Source organism: Metarhizium acridum, assembly GCF_019434415.1.
Source record: "Metarhizium acridum strain ARSEF 324 chromosome Unknown scaffold_350, whole genome shotgun sequence".
NCBI classification, from domain to species: domain Eukaryota; kingdom Fungi; phylum Ascomycota; class Sordariomycetes; order Hypocreales; family Clavicipitaceae; genus Metarhizium; species Metarhizium acridum.
The window spans coordinates 119,791-138,183 of record NW_027094029.1 but is presented as its reverse complement, the minus strand read 5'-3'; the positions used below and the strand labels follow the sequence as shown (position 1 = coordinate 138,183).

The window sequence follows — 18,393 nt, the reverse complement described above, 5'->3', positions numbered from 1 at the left end:
CGGTGAGCCAGCATGTGCTTATTACCAGGCAGAAGAATATCACGCTACAAACGGTATATATAACTTTCCTGGGGCGGGAATAATGCTTCAGATATAACCCGTTATAAGCGAACTGGATTAGCCCATGCTTCGACCTACGTCAAAAAGTGTACAAGCGTCTTCCAGGTTGGCTGGCCAACGACACGTGACCAAATATGTCTTCTTGCTTACACGACTGCTTGTGTCATTACTTTTGGGGGCCCCTTGGTGAATCGGCGGCCCGGGCCCTGCCTCGCCACGGTAACATGCCTTTAACAATTCAATGTTCCTTCTCATTTTTTCTTCTTGCTATTTCTCCCTGGCCCGCCCATTGTGGCTGAATGGTCATGATGGAGTGACAATGACCCCGTCCACACACCACCACGCTGTTGACGGCAGTCCTTGGGTGTCTGCGGAGTAAACCTGTCTTCTTTACTCCGTACTCCGTAGGACAAAGTAAAGTCTCTTACGGAGATGTTACCTAATGAGAACTAAGAAATAAGCAGGTATATGCGCGCCCATTGACTTATTATTATAGTAATAGTATTATTAATAGTTTTTAGTACATGAATTAGCAGCGCCTTTGGCCAAGATACAGGTAGAAAATACTTAACAAGGGTGCTCTGCAGCAGATACAAGAGCTGCACCTCCGCACTCAAAGGGATAACCAACGTCGTTTGATGATCACTCACGGATGTTCCCGGAGCGAGCTTGACTCAAGCAACGGTTGCGCCCACGTCCCAGCACGATTGTGAAGTTCCACTTCCTGTTTGCTTCTTGGAGCTTTCGGACGGACCGCACCTATCACCAACTACGTTGGAGGCCTGTAATTTTTTTTTCCTTTTCCTAGACACAAATCTACAAGTTTTGCCCCAAACTCTGTTACACCTGCCTCTTGGGGCAGCACAGGCACGAACTGAGTTCGAGTCTCCTCCCCCAAGATAATTCGCAAAAGGGCGATGATCAACATGGTTCGTGAGCTCTGCCCCTTGTAGCATCATCATCCAATTGGAGTGTAATGAGTTCACAGCGATTGAAAATTCCCACTGCTTCATCAAAAATTTCCTGCCTCTCAGGCTCGGTCAGCAGTCTGTCCGCCGTCACGACGCAGTCTCTGAACCGGGCCTTGACAAACTCGTCCTCTTCGACGCGCCAGAACGACAGCGGTGGTGGAAAGGCAGTGAGATCCGCCTCGTCGGCAGGTAAACCCCAGAATTCGGGACCGGCCTTGAGGAGCTGCGCGCGAATAAAGCGTCCGCCGTTGAACAGGGCTTGGTACATGATCCATACGTAAGCCACGAGGAGATGCGGCTTTCCGGAGACACATTCCTCAATGTGCTTTCGAATCTCGCTGCCCGCGTGTCCTTGCTCCGAGTCGAGACCGGCCATCTCTGGATCCAGCAGTTTCAGGGCCGCAAAGTCAGCTTGCAGGTGCCTTGTTCGCAAAAGCTCGGGAAGGTATATCATTCGTAGGGCCGCTTGCACTCTCTCCTTGTCGCTCTTGTAGGAGCTTGGCTCGTCGCTGATGTTCCCCATCCATTCTGAGGCGTCCCCAATCTGGGCATGCCAGACCTTCTCCAGGCCCAGAAAAATCTCGGCATACCGCGCAAGTCCCAGTGCATAGATGGCCGGCGACTTTGCTCGGGGCGGGAGACAAAGCGGAATTCGGGCGGTGTTGAGACGGTTGACCTTTCCGTGAACCTCCCTATAATAGTTGACATTAGTTTGGTTGGTGAGTGCGGACAAGTTGAGACCTATACACGAACCTGATTACCTCTTTGATCTTTGAGGGGAGATTGACATCATCCATGTTGACAGTGTCGCTTCCAGGATACGGTTGCTGAGTGGAGGGTACTGAACTCGAGTTTTCCAACTGACCAGCTTGGTGGGAACGGCATGATGTACGGAGCGCGAGCGGTATTTATGTCGTGAAAGCCTCTCTTGTGACGCCTACCCGCTTTTGAAACATCAAGACAAGTACACACCCCCTCGGGAACTGAAAAAGCAATATTAATCTGCGGAATATAGTCAGCTACTGCATTTCGGGACTGAGATGCAGTAGCGAGCGGAAACCTAGCCCGTGATGGCGTGGGGGGAAAGATTGGTCCAATCGAAGAGGCCAGAACAGTCTTGACTGAGTTCCACGATACTCCTAGGACCCACGCCTCGCCCATACCAATAGGGGCAGGGTATGAAGACGAGGGCAAGTTGTAGTTGAAGCAGGAGCATGCAAATTGCCACAGGCGTCATTCAGCGCGAAGAGGGTATCTGGAAGTCTCCGTAGAGTACTTCCTGCGATAACAAGGGCTGAAATCGACCTGACCTGCCGGGAAAGATTTGGCATAAGCCGCATCTTCCCGCATCGTCGGGTTGCAACGCCACGGATCTGGGGGCGGCTGAACGGCATGATAAGGTGTCTGACCTAATAACCACAAGACCCTTGAACAGCTCTTGAACTAGGATTCAGCTGGACGGGGATTCATTCTCGCTCATGCGAGCCATCTACTCTGCAGGCTCATAGTAATTAAAGTCCATGGCAGAATACATTTGCCTCTTGAGATGATGTACTGTATGCAGTATATCAGAGTATCCAATCTGGTTTGATCATTTTCGCCTCTCACTGCAGCTCATCTCGGTTACGGCAGCCAGCTTGCTTTGTCACGCTGAATTATGAAAAAGATGCTGCTCATGTCTCAGGCCAGAGTGCATTCAGGACTTTACACGCCACTGTGTTACCACTCCTACAAAAGCAAAGGCCAAGTGGTCACCGCACACTTTATCGACGGTACGAGGAACACCTTCCAACACGAGGGTGCGTCTTCCATAGCATTGTCATCATATTCGCGGCCGCGACATTTTCAAATCTGCGCCGTAAATCAGCAAATATCGCAGTTTTGTCAAGCCTTCCAAGACCTGGATGTACATCTTTTTAAAACTGCGCTTCCAATGTCTACATACGCCTCATCTTCAGATACCACATGAATGGTGTCACACGTTTACACGGGGGCTACGATCACGGGCCCTAGGGCAAAGGTTCTCACCGACTTCTTGTATAAAGAGAGCTCTTTGGTCCATCCAGGTCTTGAGAAGACCAGGGACCTTCAATACCAAAGACTGTTACTAGATGAATTGAACTAGGACTCCAAGCCCTCACTGAGCCCTTGTCACAAGCGGCCAGGCATGTAGCACAGGCGACACCTTGTACACCTTTATCGGTGGCACAATGGGAGCTCAGACGCCGCGAGAGGCCCGACCGATGCTTTTCTGCAGCCTTGGCTTCTACCATCTCCAGTGGTGTTTAATAAAGCAAGAGCATAGTCAGGTGAGATGATGTTCAGGCGGAATGATATAGTCATACACGTTCAGAAGCTAAGTATGAGTTTTTCAAGGAAAAAGAGACTCATAAAGTCATGGTTGGTAGGATCTTGGTTGTGTAAATTCCAGTAACAACAGCAAAACACGATGCTGTGCCATTTCCAACCTCAGGCAAGTGTTTTAGTATTTGGCGTGACATGAAAATACATCAATATTTAACTGGAAATTACCGCTGGCAATGCTTCGGTTTGTCTCGATGGAAACGCATGTTTATTGGTGGGCACAAGCCCAAAACACCAGTCAATTTCTACACAATTTACTGCATCGGAATCTCCAGCTCCCCATTTGTTGGCATATCCATCAGGACTCACACATAGGTGCGGCTGAATGTAAGAGCGAGGATCAGCCAGCTCTTTCAGCTACGCTCAGGCAGGATACCCAAGATTCTACGAGTAACCACGTGTTGGTCGCCTCGTGTTTCATCAGCGGACTGAGCTGTCTAGCCAATGAAGAGTGAGCATAGCCATCGGGGCGTCTTCTCAGCGCAGAGGGTATTTGGACCATCTTATGACTGCCCATCTCTGAATGCTGACGGGTAGAGTATGGCGAGGAAGTTTAAAGATGAGGCGTTGCGGCTGATCAACTGACGTCTGGAAACTTGCACATTACCCATGTTGAGATACAGTGCGGTTTCCTTGACCAGGCCCGGCTACGTGCGGCTATTGCGTCTGAATACTGTGGACCGTTGCTTTGACGTCCGCAAAAAAAGATGTAAACGCTGCATTTACCTCGCTTTAGTGACGTCTTTACTCTGAACTGGAAGCGGCTAGGATTCCTCCTCGGGATTGTCATCCACGGGAACGAGCACAAAAGATGCTGAGTACTTGGTTACCAAGTTAGGATTGGCAGAATAGATGTCTTGCTTGTCATCATTTCTCATACGTCAGGGTCCCAAAAAAAAACATGATGACTTTATGCTTATATGCGACCATTTGAGTCCATGCCCATGCCATCATTGCAAATTATTCGTCACGCTCCCCACCATAACAGCAACCTCTCTATCCCAATTCGCTTCCGTGGCCTTCTCCTTATTCCGCCCCGTGGCAAACGCCCCCGGTGGCTGCGAGCCCTTAATCACAGCCTGGCGAATAGCATCCCCAACGTTGGCCTTATTCGACTTCAGTGATCGAGCAACAACGCCTCCTCTGTTAACAATGTCCTGAACCCGAGAGGCTAGACTGCCCGCAATGGTGCGCCAAAAGTACGATGCTAGTGATCCTGTTTCGAGATGAGCAAGGAGTGGCTGGATGAGGCTTGGTTGTTTGTGGGTTGATGACGTCGGCAGTAGCGGGTGAGCAGGGGGTTTGCTGGCGTGGAGAATGATTTCGAGGGCAATCATGTTTTGACACTTGGACGTGACTTCGGACAAGGCCCGATCTAGAGAAGGGAGTTGTCCTAGGGAACGAGATAGCGAGGTGATGCTCGTTTGGAGGGACGATCGAATATAGTTGTCCAGGGCGGTGAGGAGGAGGCGCGGTGACCAGCGGTCGGGCTTGACGCCGCATGTAGGTGAGAGGAGATACAAGGCTGCCATGGCGGATTCCAGCTTGGCTTTTGCTTCTTCCCCCTGAGCAAAGGTCATGTTGTTGGGGATGGAGAACTCGCGTACGAACCGCTCGGCTGTTTCGCGGACGGATCGCTCAATGGGCGAAATGACGGTGTCTTGGAGAGAGCGAATGGCATCGACTTTGCCCAGGCCGTGGCCTTCCTCTCCAGGTCCAGTAGCGTCAAGGACCTCGCGAAGAGACAGGATGGTGTATGAACATCGAACTAGTGCTCCGTGGTCTTCCTTGCTTCCAGGGCCACCCAGCTCGGACTGTTGGACTTCCAACTGTCGTCCGAGCTGGAGACAGCGACCAACGGATCGACCGAGACGTAGAGTCTCCCATAGTCGCAGGGAAACTTGTCGAACTTCATCTGCCTCTGCATGTTTGTCGATAACCTCCCTCTCCAATTGCTTGTAGCTGTCGTCGAGGCTCTTGATTTGCGTGTCTAGCTCTGAAACAATGCGCTGGCTGGCCTCGTTTTGCGCTCGTGTATATTCTAGTAACGGGACCGCGGAACGAGTGGTCAGCAGGTCGATGTGCGAATCAACCTCTTGCGCGTCGAAAAGAACTCGTGACAGCGGCGTGGAGAGATCGAGAGGTATGTCGTTGGGGTTGTTGGTCGACACGACAAGCGTGTTGGCGAACTGGGCGGGAGAGAAGTCGGGAGAGAGGAAGGCTTCGTAGTCGATATATGAGGGCTCGTCCGGCTGGATGGTGCTCGGTTCGGCAGCCATGGTGGTGATTAAGAGAGGAGAACTCGAGGGTTTATTGCATCGTGGTGGAGGTGGTCGTTGAGTTTGGCGGGGCCAATTTGGCCAGCTGGCAATGTGATTTGCCTTGGACGAATTTTGTTGAGGTTTACCAGACTCAGACACTACAACAGCGTCACCACGAACCTAGAGTTCAGTTCAATGCCTTGTCAATGTGAGCCGCCGTTATTGTGTAGCGGGATTGTGTTTCGGTGGTTGTATGTGGACTGTGTGTGTGTGGATATGCACAACACCATGACGATTCATGGCTAGACATACGCAGTACAAGCACTTCAGGAAGACTTCAGGATGCTCGGAGCCGTCAGTGCCGACGCCGTGGTGGAGCAATCATGACCCATCCCTGTCAAGTCCATCATGGCCTTGCCGTCGCCGCCTTGCCCGTTGCTAATTGCCGCAACCCACTGAAATTTAGCTCGGATGGACTTGGATGGCGGCCCGCAACATGGGGGAGCGTCATCGGCCTGTGTGAATCATTCAATTCGCACTGTGCTTCTGGCACTCTGTGTGCCCAGGTGGCACTCCACAACGCACTCATCGCACTGTGTGCGTCGCGGCTCTCTCGGCCACCAGCCATCGCCGTGCGTTCCGTAGTCAGAAAACTTCCGCATCTTCCTAATGCTTTTTTCATCCCTCTTAGCTCCTCTCCCCCGACTTTCCTCTCTTCCGGCGGGTTTACTTTGTTTCTAAGTCGGCGTGTTGCTGTTGTTGCTGAGTGACAGCCAGTCTCCTTGTCGTTGTCGCGGACCGCTTCCAGAAATTCTTCTCGAGCGCGCGAATGCTTCAATGCCCAGGTTATAACCCCAATTCTCGTCGACAACGTCCATCAGACACGGCCCGGCCTTCAAGGGGTGCATGAGTGCGGTCCGACAACTGTCGTGTAGCTGCATCTCTAGCAAACAATCTTCAACATGATCCACTTCGACGTCTTTGACGCTCGCGATCTCTTGTTCCAACGAGACGCAAGCTTCCCGCCCGGCGATAACAGTAGTGATACCGTCATTGGCAATATTCACTTCAACGCCACGGCCCTCGATAACAACAATTATACCTTTTACCCGGGCAACAATACATTGTCCAACGTTTCCGATTGTTACCTCGTATTTGCGCCCTACTCGCCAGTCTTGGTACGGGCCAACGGCAGCTTCCTCAACGCGACAACATGTTACAGCTCCATCAACCCTATCGGTAAACGCGGCTACGCCGGCATCGCTCTTGGTGTTTTGTACGGTTTTTCCATTGTCCTCACTCTCGTTGCACTAGCCAAGCATGGCGCATTGTATCTCCGCACCACAAAACGTTTCTACCCTATCGGTCGAAGATGGCAATGGTACTGGGCATGCCTTGTCGCTGCCTGTGCCATTATCAGTCTCTTTTCCAATGTGGAAATTGAACGATACTATCTCCAGGATCTTCCAATTATCCTCTGCGTCTTCTTCTGGTTCCTCATGTGCATGGGAACTGTCGCACTGGTATGGGAGTCTGTGCGGCACTGGGGGAGCTGGCTGGAGAGACAGTTTATTGATCCAAACCCCTTTGTGTATCGTGAGGATGATAGACGGGCCCAGCTTGAATTTTGGCTGCCCTTGTGGTTCTATTTTTGGTTTTGGATGGTAAGTGTGGCATGTTTTGGGAAACTATCCAAAGACACATTTACTGACCCTACTCTAGAATTTCTTCATGGTTGTTCCCAGAAGCTGGAACTTTGTCAAGTCCCAGCATTCGGTCGAACAGACAAACGCTGTGGCCATTCCCAATGCTACAGGTGTACGCTTCAAGGTTGGGGCGTTCTGTCTCGTCATCTCATGGCTCACCATTCTATTTTCCTTGCAACATTCCATTCGGCACTACAAACCTCGTCACCGTGGCATATTCAACAGAGCTCTCGGGTTCGTTCAAGCCGTCCCTCTTCGATTTATGCTCACCATCCCCTTGGCGCTTGCATTGATTGCTTATCAAGCGGTGATATCGTTCATCTGGGACTTTTCACTCATCAAGGCGGACGGAAGCGTGCCAATCATCATGGCTTGGGGTTATGGCCCGTCCCTGCTCATCATCTACATACAGATTGCGTACGGATACGCCTCGCCCAACGAGGACAAGGAACTCATCAGACAGCGAAGGGAACGTGGAGAGATTGTGGATCGTGAACTCGGCGTAGTCCATAAACCGGCGTGGTGGAGACGTGTGCGAGGTGATCACCTCCGCACGTTGAGGGATAAGATCGACCAAAATGTCCATGAAATCGGCGGCCAGCGGGGGGTTGGCCGACGAGTCGAAAATGACGCTGAAAGAGATGCGCGTCTCGAAGCCGAGCGTTCTGCCATCAACGACGACGGCATTGAGCTCAGCAGTCTTCATGATGACCCTCACAACCCGCGTGTCGATAGAGCTGGTGTTCACAGCGTCGGGAAAACAACTTCGGTTGTCGGCGACCCGTTAGCTAACCCGTACCTGGGTAAGAACGATCGCCGTCACGCAGAGAGACTCATGCAAAGCGCCGCAACTGTCTTGTTTCCCAGCCAAGAACTTGCTATGGAGCGAGCCAGGAGAGCAACTGAGCTCATGGAGGACGGGCCGCCACCACCATACAACGACAGACAAAGGAGGGAATCGGAGACGCAGAGACCCTTGTCAGCACAGAGGACAAATAGTACGTCTACAACATTGAGCATTAATGCGGAACCACAGCAGGTGAGGAGCATGTTGGATATTTAACAGCGTCCAATGGCGACATGGCGTGGCTGTTTGAACATTGTTGGAGTTATCATGAGTCGATGCTGAATGGTCGGTGTTGTTACTGCATGGTGGGTGGCATAGTTACGAATGGGACATGTATAAATCACTTGTGACGACTTACGTATTCTTTGTAAGGTTTTTTGATTACGCAGCGTGGGTAGTATGTTCGCAAATAGATATCCTTTCCTTCTTGGATGTAGTTCAATAAGCCGAGATATACGCAAGTGAATGCCATCATACGCTTTCTATTATCCTCGCACTAATGCAATCTGGCATGAAGAACAATACCGTTGTTTTGTCCCAAGCTTATCCACAATCTCGGAGACTGCAACATCATCGTTTCCCAAGCAGAGGCCCAACCTGTCAATTGCTTCGACCAGGATGACATTGCACAACGTATCACCACATTTACATGCAGCATGCACATTACCCACCATCCCAATAATAATGCCTGCTCTGATCCAATATGCTTACCGATAAAAAAAAGAACGGCATCCCACGTCTCGGTGACAAGGGCCTGATCTTGCAGGCCGAGGTGGAGGCGTAGCAGGGTCTGGTTAGCGGGATGGATGCAAGGCTGGAGCTAAAGAAGCCATATGCAATTCTGACGTTGGAAGCTCCGAGATGGTGTGTTATGAAGCAAGCATGGCAATTGCGTCTGGAGATGAAAATGTGACGGTGTTTGGTGATGAGATCTAGTGGCTACACGTCAAGCATCACGAGCAACGGTCGCAAGACGTCACGGTGGGACCTTCATTGCTCCTTCCTTCTGAGCGAGATATCCGCCACCTTGATTTTTGGCTTGCCGTTTACTGCGAGTCTGTCTGTTCCATCGAGGATCCAACAGAATTCATCCGCTGCACGTCTTCTAGTTGAGAAGTATCGACCTATCAGTGCTAGTATCCATGCGGCGCTGCTCCTCAGACTTCAGCCATCACCGTGACCGATTTCGGCTGGTCATCGCGATGTGTTGGAGTTCGACGTCCGGGCCTTTGACCCTACAAGGCCAATTTAAATTCCAGCATCGGGTTTCCGAGAGCTCTCCACTCACTCAACCTTGTACAAATCGGCAAGTAGTCAAGTAACATGTCAGACGGCATGGTTCATCCTCAAATCAGCAGGTCCTCTGTTTAAGACAGTTGTTAACACGTCCGAACAGATGTGACCACCTGCACGTTGTTCCGTCTCCTCGACTCTTTTTGTCTCGGAATCCAGGAGCATGGATGACCACAGCCGCGCGTGGCTACAAGGTTGATACGGCGTATTCTCCAACTCGACGTATATACAATATATCAAGGAAAACAACCGACAGCTCCTTTGCCATATATTCTAGCGCATCGTGATACAACTCCCAAATTGGATCGAAACCACCGCAGTCAGTCTCCCCTGGGCCCCGCCGCCAGGCCCAGGCACGCCATGGATTCGCCTCCCTCGATTCTCCAACAGCTACGGAGCACAGACCGAGTTGCCACCAGACCAGTTCTGCGATCGACAGCATCTCCACAATCCTAGAACATAGGTACTACATGTCAGCATGTACATCAGCCAGCCATCCGCTTTGACTACGGAGTACTGCATGCTCACTCGTGGCCTATGTCAGACCCCGCTATCCGTCATCGTTGAATTCGTAACTACGGAGTAATACGTACGCCATTGTTGGTATCTCAGATGTAGGTAGTAGCAGAGTGCGCCCGTCTCCCACTTGACAATGGTGGGTTATCTTGACGCCGTCCAACAAATCCACGTCCACCCGTTATTTAACCCTAATACCACTGTTGGAAACCATGCGGCTCTGCGTCCATCAGAAGGCTGAGCTATTCATCTCTATGGTCAATCCCTCCATTGCTTCAACGCCGGTGTGGCATCCTACCCGGGCAAGGTCGAGTTTTTGTTAGCTTCACAGGCATGTGGGTGCACTCTATTTTGCCACTTCTTGCCATCATTCAATCGTCTTCCAAGTGTACGCGGGGTAGTTATCGATACTTTTTCAACACTCTGGAAGGCGCATCCTTCATTCCGAAAACGTCTCGCATTCCGCTGATTCGAGCTAGGACATGAGCGATATGGATAGCTCCACGATGGTCTGATTACCTCCCGAAGCTGGCGTACTGGTCTCGACTTTGCCAGACACCACATTTACAGCTGCTCACATGAAACTTACTGGAACTTGTATCTCAATGGCCTCATAACAAACAGCGCCAATAAGCGTTACAAACAGCGCCAATAAGCGTTACTCCTGCCATTGAATAGTTTAAGAAAGGCGATTTGGCGAAGGTCTGTCAACCTGGGTACTGTGCCGCTCTACAGCCTCGAATAGCACGATTTGCGAACCCATCAATCAGATCAAACCAGGGCCTGGGGGGGCATCTTGGGCTCCACCTACGATGCGAGGCACAGCGCTTTGTTGGGCCGTCACCCCTCGCATGAATGGCAGGGAGGCGTCCAGAGAGCACTCAACTGACAAATAAGGGCCGGTATGCCAACAGAGTGTGGGCCGGTCAAGAGGTTACCACCCCGATAGAAGCTGAATGGCGCCAACTTGCTGCGCACCGTGGCGGTGCCGTCGACATTAGCACTATCACTCAGGTTCGCGACCATCTAAGTTCTGAATACTATAGTGAGAAAGTCGGCCTTGGCATTAGCGCAACGGTACGGAGTACGCATAAGAATAAATCAGAGCCAAGGAAAAACTGTCAAGAGGCAAGAAACCGGTCTTATTGCGAGCCTAATCAATAATCGATCGATCCTTATTCAATATACCACAGCGCCCGGAAGCAGTCAGCCGGCTTTGCCCATACCGCTTGCAACTGGCATGGCGACAGGAACTTCCGACACTCCCGTGGGTACAGGAACTGTCTGTAACCGTTACTAGGCCCAACGGTGACAACTGGTCACTTGATTGGGAAATTCAGCAACACCCAAGGGCGTTCAGGAAACAGAGTGCCTTGACTGGATGCTGTGTACCTGGACCCCGCCCGCGCCAAGATGGGCGGATGACCTGTACCTTACGTCTGTACCTTGCACAGGTCTGATGCCTGCCGGCCGGGTGGCCTCGAGTTGAGAGACTCTCGTGGATATCACCCGAGTGTTGCGGCACCATTGCAGAATATCAAGATATCGCTAGCCCAGCCTGCTGGAAGAGACCCTCGGCCTTGGAGGTTTAGGCTCTCATAACTTTTCCCCGTGCTAGGCTCATGAAAGCTTGCTGATATCTGCAACAATGGCCGCCCGTAAACAACCTTGGTGTTCCGAGATTTACTTTGCCAGCGGGATGAGCCATATTGGGCGACGTCGTGTTGCAGGCGTAATCCTCAGTGCTGACGATGTACGCATTGCGGAGGAGATTGCACCATTTCGGTGGCACCAACCACCGAGACCATGTCGATGGTACCGCAGCCAAGTCAGGAGAGGCACGATGCGCAGTCATCAAGCTCGAGTTACCAGAGCCGCCAAGTCACCACGCAAACAAGGGCTTGTCCCAGTAGCCGGTGCGGGTTACAAGCCTTTCACATTATCCTTGGAGTCATGTCTCGGTTCAGCAGATGTCTTGCGTTCTCGTTTAGATGCGTGTATTGGCCAAAGCGTCACCGCAGGGAAGAGGGGGAAAGGCCTCTTTGGGGTGCTGCAAGGTCGCGCAGGCTCAATGCGCTTTGTTTCTTTGTTAATAGATTCTGGATGTACTCCGTACGAGAGACACAACAGCATGCCCACAAGCAGGACTCTCCTCGTTTTTACCTTTCACTAGCTTCGTTTCTTTGCCATGTAAACAAGGTGGTTGGCTAGCTGGACTGGAGCAGGGTTCCCCCAAGGCTGGATCTGGACTCCACTCAAAGGCGAGACATGGCCCTTATCAGGACTCGGTACATGATGGAGTTGCGCAGTTATTCTACCACATCCGTCAGAGGCGGGAAAAGCAACAGCGTCAACAAGAATCGTTCTGTCTTCCACCACACCACAAGGAATCGTCGGCCCCATTTCTTTCCATTGCCACACGACAGCCTCCAATCATTAGGCTGATTTTGCTAGCTGTCAAAGCTTGAATCCACAAGACGCCTCCCTGATCTGATGCCGCCTTTTTGCGCCTGCTCATGTGTGGTCCCCTCTGGTTGTCTGTCGCCACAGGTGGTCCAAGGTGGCCATATGTCGCCCTGGGCGGTGTTGTTCGAAGTTGAATGGTCCTTCTTGTTGGTGTGTCCCTCCGCCTGTTCCACCCATGCCCCTGTCACCGTGCCTCATGACTTCTTTTCCCCTGGGTTTAATGTTGGGTCCCGAGTCCCCAGGCAGCACCATCCCGGCGAGGCCCCCTCCGTGGTCGTTCCGACAGCCCTGGGCTGTTTGGCAGTCTTCGCACGAGGCAACGTTCCGCAAACAGCACGGGGTGCTGGTCCTTTTAGAGGCGCCGACCGTTCATGCTTCTGACACCCGGCCCTCGGCGTCATTCATGACCGGGCGAAAAACCCAAGAACATATTCCGAGCCAACTAGCCTCTCTCTGCGTGTTGTGACTCCTTCGCAGTCGGTCTTCTCTTTGTCGGATGGGTAGCGTTCCTGGATCGTACTGCATAATTTATTCTCGACCTGCCCTGTTGTGCCGATGTGGTACCTGCAGGCACCGGCCAGTAGCCCGTTGCGGCGCATCACGGCAACAACAGACACACGCGCACACACTCCCCCCCGCACACAATCTCACAATCCACACCATGACTTTTGCCCAGTCGGCGTCATTAGCAAGCTCATTGACCTCTGCTTTGCATGGGGATGATAAAGGCCCATCCGTGTTCAGTCTTCAACCCTCACGCTTGAGCAGCTAAGTGCCAAAGAAACCCTGATCAACTCAACTCAGTTCTGCCCCGCAACCTCCAACCTCCCGGTGGCTTGACTCGAGAAAGTCCCGTCGCAAGCAGTCGCACGTATTTGTCTTGAACAATATTGCTACCGCCTGTACGGAATACGGAGTAATACTGGTCCTGTCCTGGTTCACCTCAACGGCGGGCCTAGATCGGCTTTTTTTTACACTTTGTAACCTTGATAAGCTTTCCTCAGCCAAAAAGCTCGCAAGCTTTTGGCCGGCGTAGCATCGGCCTTTCGATTTTAGACTCGATGCTCGTCAGGTCCGCATCATCCGGCACCCGTTGCAATTCGCACGCTTTCGTCTGAAACTAACACAGGGGACAAGCGAGACGAGACATTCTATACTAAGCTTCGAGGGCACCGGCGCAGACCCCGCAGGATACTGAGGACTCCGGACTGCAACCTCCATCTGCGACGGTGCAAGAGTGTCCGCGGCGCCGCCCCCCTCGTCGCCTCGTCACCCCCTCCCCTGCTCCGCCAGGCTCCTTCAGCCGTCAGTCGCCCCAGTGCCGCTTAACAATACCCTCCATCCCCTAGACGACCCTCCACTCAACTTTCACCTTGACCTTTTTACCTTCCACGGGCAACGCTCCCGTCCCTCACTGAACGTTACGACCGTCTGGCCGGCCTGTCAACTTGCATCCTCCCCGACGATATCAGTCCAACTCTCAGTAGCCTCGACAGCCATTACTGAGCACCTCGCCATCATGGCAGGCGCGTTCCGACCGGTGAACTCGTCGCTGTTGGGCGAGTCCATCAAGGAGGAGCCCATGACGACATCCTCTTCCTCATCCGTCACGCCCCGGCCGAGTGCAGCATCGCAACATCCATCGCAACCACAACAGTCTCGTACTCTGCCCGATGATTCGAAGACGCCCACTCGATCGACATTCAGCTCTGCTGTTTCCGATCAAAAACCACTGCCCAACGCCCCGTTCCCTCCCACCGGACAGGCCTCCGAACCAGCAGATGGTATGCCACGCCGTGAAAATTCGCAACATTCTACCAAGTCATCCAGAAGAGATTCTATGGATGTAGATATGGATGATTCTGACGGGGAGACTGGCGCCGGTGGCGATGACGGTACAATTTCCGATGGGGACAGTGTAGGTGCCGATGGCTCGAAATCAAATAAAAAGAAAAAGTCTCAACGATTTTATTGTACCGACTATCCACCATGCAACCTCAGTTTCACCAGGAGCGAACACTTGGCCCGACACATCAGGTTCGTTTTGTCGTCATAACTATATTCTTGGGCAGGATTTCAGTATCAGGCTGGCACAGGCGCTAACTACCCATCTTAGAAAACATACTGGGGAACGGCCATTTCAATGCCATTGCTCCCGCCGCTTCTCACGGCTTGACAACCTTAGACAGCATGCTCAGACTGTTCATGTAAACGAGGATATTCCAACGGATTCACTCGCTGCGACGGGGTCGCGGTTTCAGCGGCAAATGCGAACTACAGACAGAGTACGGCAAGCAGGCAACAGAGCCAGGGCATCAACGGGTGGCAGCGCGGGCGGGCCTGTTCGCGGTCATTCCAAGAGTCTGTCAACGTCCAGCATTGCCAGCATTAGCTCTGTTGGCTCGGGCTACGGCCCTCAGATGGATGTGAGGAGGCGACCACCACCCCTGGTCATGGCCGCGGATCCTCGGTCTCGGATGTCGCTCGAATCGTACCGAAGCAACGCAGACAGCACGTTTTCATATCGGCCTCCTTCCCCTGGCGATTTCAGCACCCCGACGTCTGCTACCTTCTCAACGGCACAGAGCAGCCCGCGGTGGATGTCAGGAATGGCCTCGCCTACGTCATCCCACTCACGGTCCCAAAGCATGTACAGTTCAGGAAACCGAACGCCAGGCCGACGACTCAGTGTGCCATCCAGCGCAAATCCCTTCCAATCAGCTCCCGGACGTGCCTTATTCAGTGCTGGCCACCTGAACAGCTCACACCCATCCGCCTTCTCGCCCGCGGGTTCCAGCTTGGTTACGTCTCCAACGTCGTCTACGTCTGGGTGGTCCACTCGGCGAGACTCTGTCTCAAGCAATGGCGACGACGCGTGGAGGAGACGCACATGGCACCCAGACAGCCGAACTCAGTCGAACCAACTAGCCGGAGTAAATCAGAACGTGGGACCAAATCCTCCTCCACCTATCGCAAACCCGTCAAACTCTCAGTCATCTCTGCGCCTTCCCGGCATTGAGTCGTTCGACCCGCTTCCACGCCGACATCCGACGCCGCCACCACCCCAGCAGCAGCAGCAGCAGCCGCCGCAGCAACATGGTCCTTCAGCCATGGCCATTGACTCTGAGACGGCATATCGACGATCTTTCCAGCCTGGCGTGGGTGAAGCGGTTCAGCTTGACGAACGCCGTAATTTGAACATGTATGATGCCAGCCTGCAACGTGGATTAAACCGTCTAGATATTAGCCACAAGACGCCCCCTCGTGATAGCGCCGGAAGTTGGGCCTCCGAGGCCAACAGGGCTGTTCAGGCCCAAGCTGAGCGCGTTCAGATGCAAACCAATCAACCAAGCGTTCGATTTCAGGATCAGGTACCTCCTTCCCGACAGTTTCCAGCTTCTGTGCATAGTGGTCGATCTCTTCACCAGCACACCATGTCGGCGCCGTCAATTGCAACGCCACGAGAGAATAAAAGACACGGTTGGTACCACGGACCTGCGCCGTCGCAGGCACCCGGTGAGCATGTTATGCAGGATGCCCGCGGCGCCCATGTTGATCGCATGGTTCACCCAAACTTCACCGGTTTTAGCGGCTTTCCGGGCAGAGAACAGCCGGCTCAGACGCAACAACAGGACGGAAAAGCAAATCCCGACTCGCTCAGGCGCTTGGAGGCGCTTGTGGCCGTCGCGACAAGCGAGGGAACGACAGCGACAGCCTACTAGAGAAGTAGCTTGTCACTCTTCTTCCCAGAATCAGTACTGGTGGATTTCTCCTCTCTACTTTGGACTCCAGACTTGTCTACTATTTCGTACCGGGCATGTCGGAAGCTATGGCCTCCTTTCTTGCTGACACGCCTTGCTTCCTTTGGAACATACATGTTTACCTTTGTTGTACCCGAGTTTCCTCACAAAGACGTGTTTTTTCCCTTTTGGTTTGCGACTTGAAATCGGATCATGACGTGATGAGATACCCACCGGCCGTTATGAGATGGTCAACTGAGAGGCGGCCGTAATACACGATTGGCGAAGAGATTGGGACAGCGCTTAGACGAAGATATCGACGACTCACGTTATGAGGTGGATCAACGGACTGTTGGATGCTATGGCGTTTGTCTCGCCGTGATAGCTAATGACCGGCTGCACCTTTCTTTCTGGATGGATTAGCGTTTGTTTGTGATACCCTGATGTTTGATACCAATTCGGAGGGGTTTGTGTGGTGTTGGTCACTTTTTTTTTTTTTTTTGCATTTTGTTTAGGATGCTGGCGTTTAACTAACGACTTTCTTTCACGGATGGATGATTGGATGACGGGACAGGATAGTGTCAATGTGATTGATGACTGATTATATTGAACTGTGGTGAATGATGTAAATGATTATCATTTCCGACGAACATAGGCAACAAGTCCCAAGTGTGGCCAAGTTGATGCAAATTCCTGTAGCCGGGTACCAGTGGGGGAGGGAGCATGGCATGGCCGCGGAGCTAATTGGCTTGTGGTAGCCGTGTATTACGGAAGACTTGAGGTAGAAAGGGAGCAAGCAGTAGCTTGAAAGGACTGCATAGTACTTGGCCATGACTCTTGATGAGACGGTCATGACTGGATTTCATAGCGCTAAACTAACCAACTGGATCACCTCTTGTGTCACCCTCCAAGCATTCATCAAACGCGGCGACGGTGGGACGCAGATGATGCGTCAGTCCTTGCTCGACACATGTATCACAACCTTGCCGGCCGTCGAGCCCGTCTGCAGATGCTCAAAGGCCTGCAACGCGTCGCCAAACTCGAACGTCTTGTCAATGACGGCGGTCAGCTTGCCCTCGTTCACCCACTGCGCCAGCGCATCCCAGTCGTCGCGGTTGCTCGACGTCAAGTACAAGACGACCTTGTTCTTGCCGCCGCCCAGAAACGACGGCCGAATCAGGTTGGCGACGGCCGAGGCGGCGTGGCCAATGTGCTTCCCGGCGGCGACAATGACGAATACGCCGTCGGGGAGGAGGACGCGGCCGGCGCGGGCGTACAGGTTGGGCGGGTCGTAGCCGACGTTGTCGGCGATGAGGCTGAAGACGCGGCCCCGGGCGGCGAGCTCGTCGACGACGTCGGCGGCCCCGTAGTCGATGACGTCGTCGGCGCCGAGGGAGCGGCACAGCGCGGCCTTGGCGGCCGAGCAGGACACGGTGACGTGGCACCCCAGCAGCTTGGCGACCTGGATGCCAAAGGTGCCGACGCCGCCGGACCCGCCGTTGATGAAGACGCGGTCGCCGGGCTTGACGTGCGGCCGGATGCTCTGGTAGGCCGTGAGCCCGGCGGTGCCCACGGCGGCGGCCACGTCCGGGTCCACGCCGCGCGAGAGCCGCGCGTACCCGTCACGCGGAACCGTCACGTACTCGGACAGGGCGCCGGGGCGCCGCAGCGGCGACACGCGGGCCATGACGCGGTCGCCCGCGCGCACGTCGCCCACGCCGCTGCCCACCGAGACCACCTCGCCGCTGAGGTCCATGCCCACCGTCTTGGGGAACGGCAGGATCGCCCGCGCCCCGAACCCCATCGCCGGCACCTTGTAGTCGGCCGGGTTGATGGCCGCGCTGATGACGCGCACCTGGATCTCGTGCGGCTTGAGCGCCGGCGGCGGCCGCGCGACCGTCGTGAGCTGCAGTGTGGTTTGGACCTCGCCGGGCGTGGCGAGCTGCCATGCCTTCATGTCGGCCATGGTGGCGGCTCTTTTTTTGTCCCTTTCTTCACGTAAGGCTTTGTTGGTGGATTTGATGCCAGATGGGTAAATGAGGTGATTTGCGCAGGTGATGCAGCAGTCAAGTTGGGAGGGGGGTCGTCGAAACTGTCTCTGCCTCGGATAATATATCCCTGAGTGTGTTGCGGTCTAAGTACATGTAGGGGCCCCACCTTCTTTGCAAT

At 53.4% G+C, this 18,393-nt stretch overlaps 6 protein-coding genes across 6 annotated transcripts; 3 read left to right on the top strand and 3 right to left on the bottom strand.

Annotated features, from left to right (window-relative positions):
• Positions 1-226: 226 nt before the first annotated feature.
• J3458_015319 (uncharacterized protein) lies at positions 227-2,531 on the bottom strand. Its single transcript, XM_007817361.2, has 2 exons — positions 1,785-2,531; positions 227-1,723 (listed from the first exon to the last, which is right to left on the bottom strand). The coding sequence occupies exons 1-2, from the start codon at positions 1,826-1,828 to the stop codon at positions 982-984; spliced, it is 786 nt and encodes a 261-aa protein (XP_007815552.2). The 5' UTR covers positions 1,829-2,531; the 3' UTR covers positions 227-981.
• A 1,096-nt stretch (positions 2,532-3,627) lies between these two features.
• Positions 3,628-5,914, bottom strand: COG5_1 (Conserved oligomeric Golgi complex subunit). Its single transcript, XM_007817362.2, has one exon. The coding sequence runs from the start codon at positions 5,672-5,674 to the stop codon at positions 4,346-4,348; it is 1,329 nt and encodes a 442-aa protein (XP_007815553.2). The 5' UTR covers positions 5,675-5,914; the 3' UTR covers positions 3,628-4,345.
• A 412-nt stretch (positions 5,915-6,326) lies between these two features.
• Positions 6,327-9,817, top strand: J3458_015317 (uncharacterized protein). Its single transcript, XM_007817363.2, has 3 exons — positions 6,327-7,320; positions 7,379-9,519; positions 9,606-9,817. Exons 1-2 carry the CDS (start codon positions 6,619-6,621, stop codon positions 8,423-8,425), a joined length of 1,749 nt encoding a protein of 582 aa, XP_007815554.1. The 5' UTR covers positions 6,327-6,618; the 3' UTR covers positions 8,426-9,519; positions 9,606-9,817.
• A 1,849-nt stretch (positions 9,818-11,666) lies between these two features.
• On the top strand, positions 11,667-12,191 carry J3458_015316 (uncharacterized protein; the record flags this gene model as incomplete). Its single annotated transcript, XM_066120747.1, has 1 exon — positions 11,667-12,191. One exon carries the CDS (start codon positions 11,667-11,669, stop codon positions 12,189-12,191), a length of 525 nt encoding a protein of 174 aa, XP_065974259.1.
• Positions 12,192-12,905: 714 nt separating this feature from the next.
• Positions 12,906-17,696, top strand: USV1_1 (Up in starvation). The gene is made up of 2 exons (XM_066120746.1): positions 12,906-14,521; positions 14,601-17,696. Exons 1-2 carry the CDS (start codon positions 14,004-14,006, stop codon positions 16,204-16,206), a joined length of 2,124 nt encoding a protein of 707 aa, XP_065974258.1. The 5' UTR covers positions 12,906-14,003; the 3' UTR covers positions 16,207-17,696.
• On the bottom strand, positions 16,835-18,190 carry J3458_015314 (uncharacterized protein; the record flags this gene model as incomplete). Its single annotated transcript, XM_007817365.2, has 1 exon — positions 16,835-18,190. One exon carries the CDS (start codon positions 18,188-18,190, stop codon positions 17,177-17,179), a length of 1,014 nt encoding a protein of 337 aa, XP_007815556.2. The 3' UTR covers positions 16,835-17,176.
• Positions 18,191-18,393: the final 203 nt, after the last annotated feature.

What these genes read in the sequence shown, in the direction of transcription:
- J3458_015319 (XM_007817361.2), bottom strand. Translation starts at nt 1,828, where the DNA reads ATGGATGATGTCAATCTCCCCTCAAAGATCAAAGAGGTAATCAG. An exon ending in AAGATCAAAGAGGTAATCAG is followed by an intron (nt 1,724 to 1,784) that starts GTTCGTGTATAG and finishes CAACTATTATAG; the next exon opens with GGAGGTTCACGGAAAGGTCA.
- COG5_1 (XM_007817362.2), bottom strand. Translation starts at nt 5,674, where the DNA reads ATGGCTGCCGAACCGAGCACCATCCAGCCGGACGAGCCCTCATATATC.
- J3458_015317 (XM_007817363.2), top strand. Translation starts at nt 6,619, where the DNA reads ATGATCCACTTCGACGTCTTTGACGCTCGCGATCTCTTGTTCCAACGA. An exon ending in TCTATTTTTGGTTTTGGATG is followed by an intron (nt 7,321 to 7,378) that starts GTAAGTGTGGCA and finishes ACCCTACTCTAG; the next exon opens with AATTTCTTCATGGTTGTTCC.
- USV1_1 (XM_066120746.1), top strand. Translation starts at nt 14,004, where the DNA reads ATGGCAGGCGCGTTCCGACCGGTGAACTCGTCGCTGTTGGGCGAGTCC. An exon ending in CACTTGGCCCGACACATCAG is followed by an intron (nt 14,522 to 14,600) that starts GTTCGTTTTGTC and finishes TACCCATCTTAG; the next exon opens with AAAACATACTGGGGAACGGC.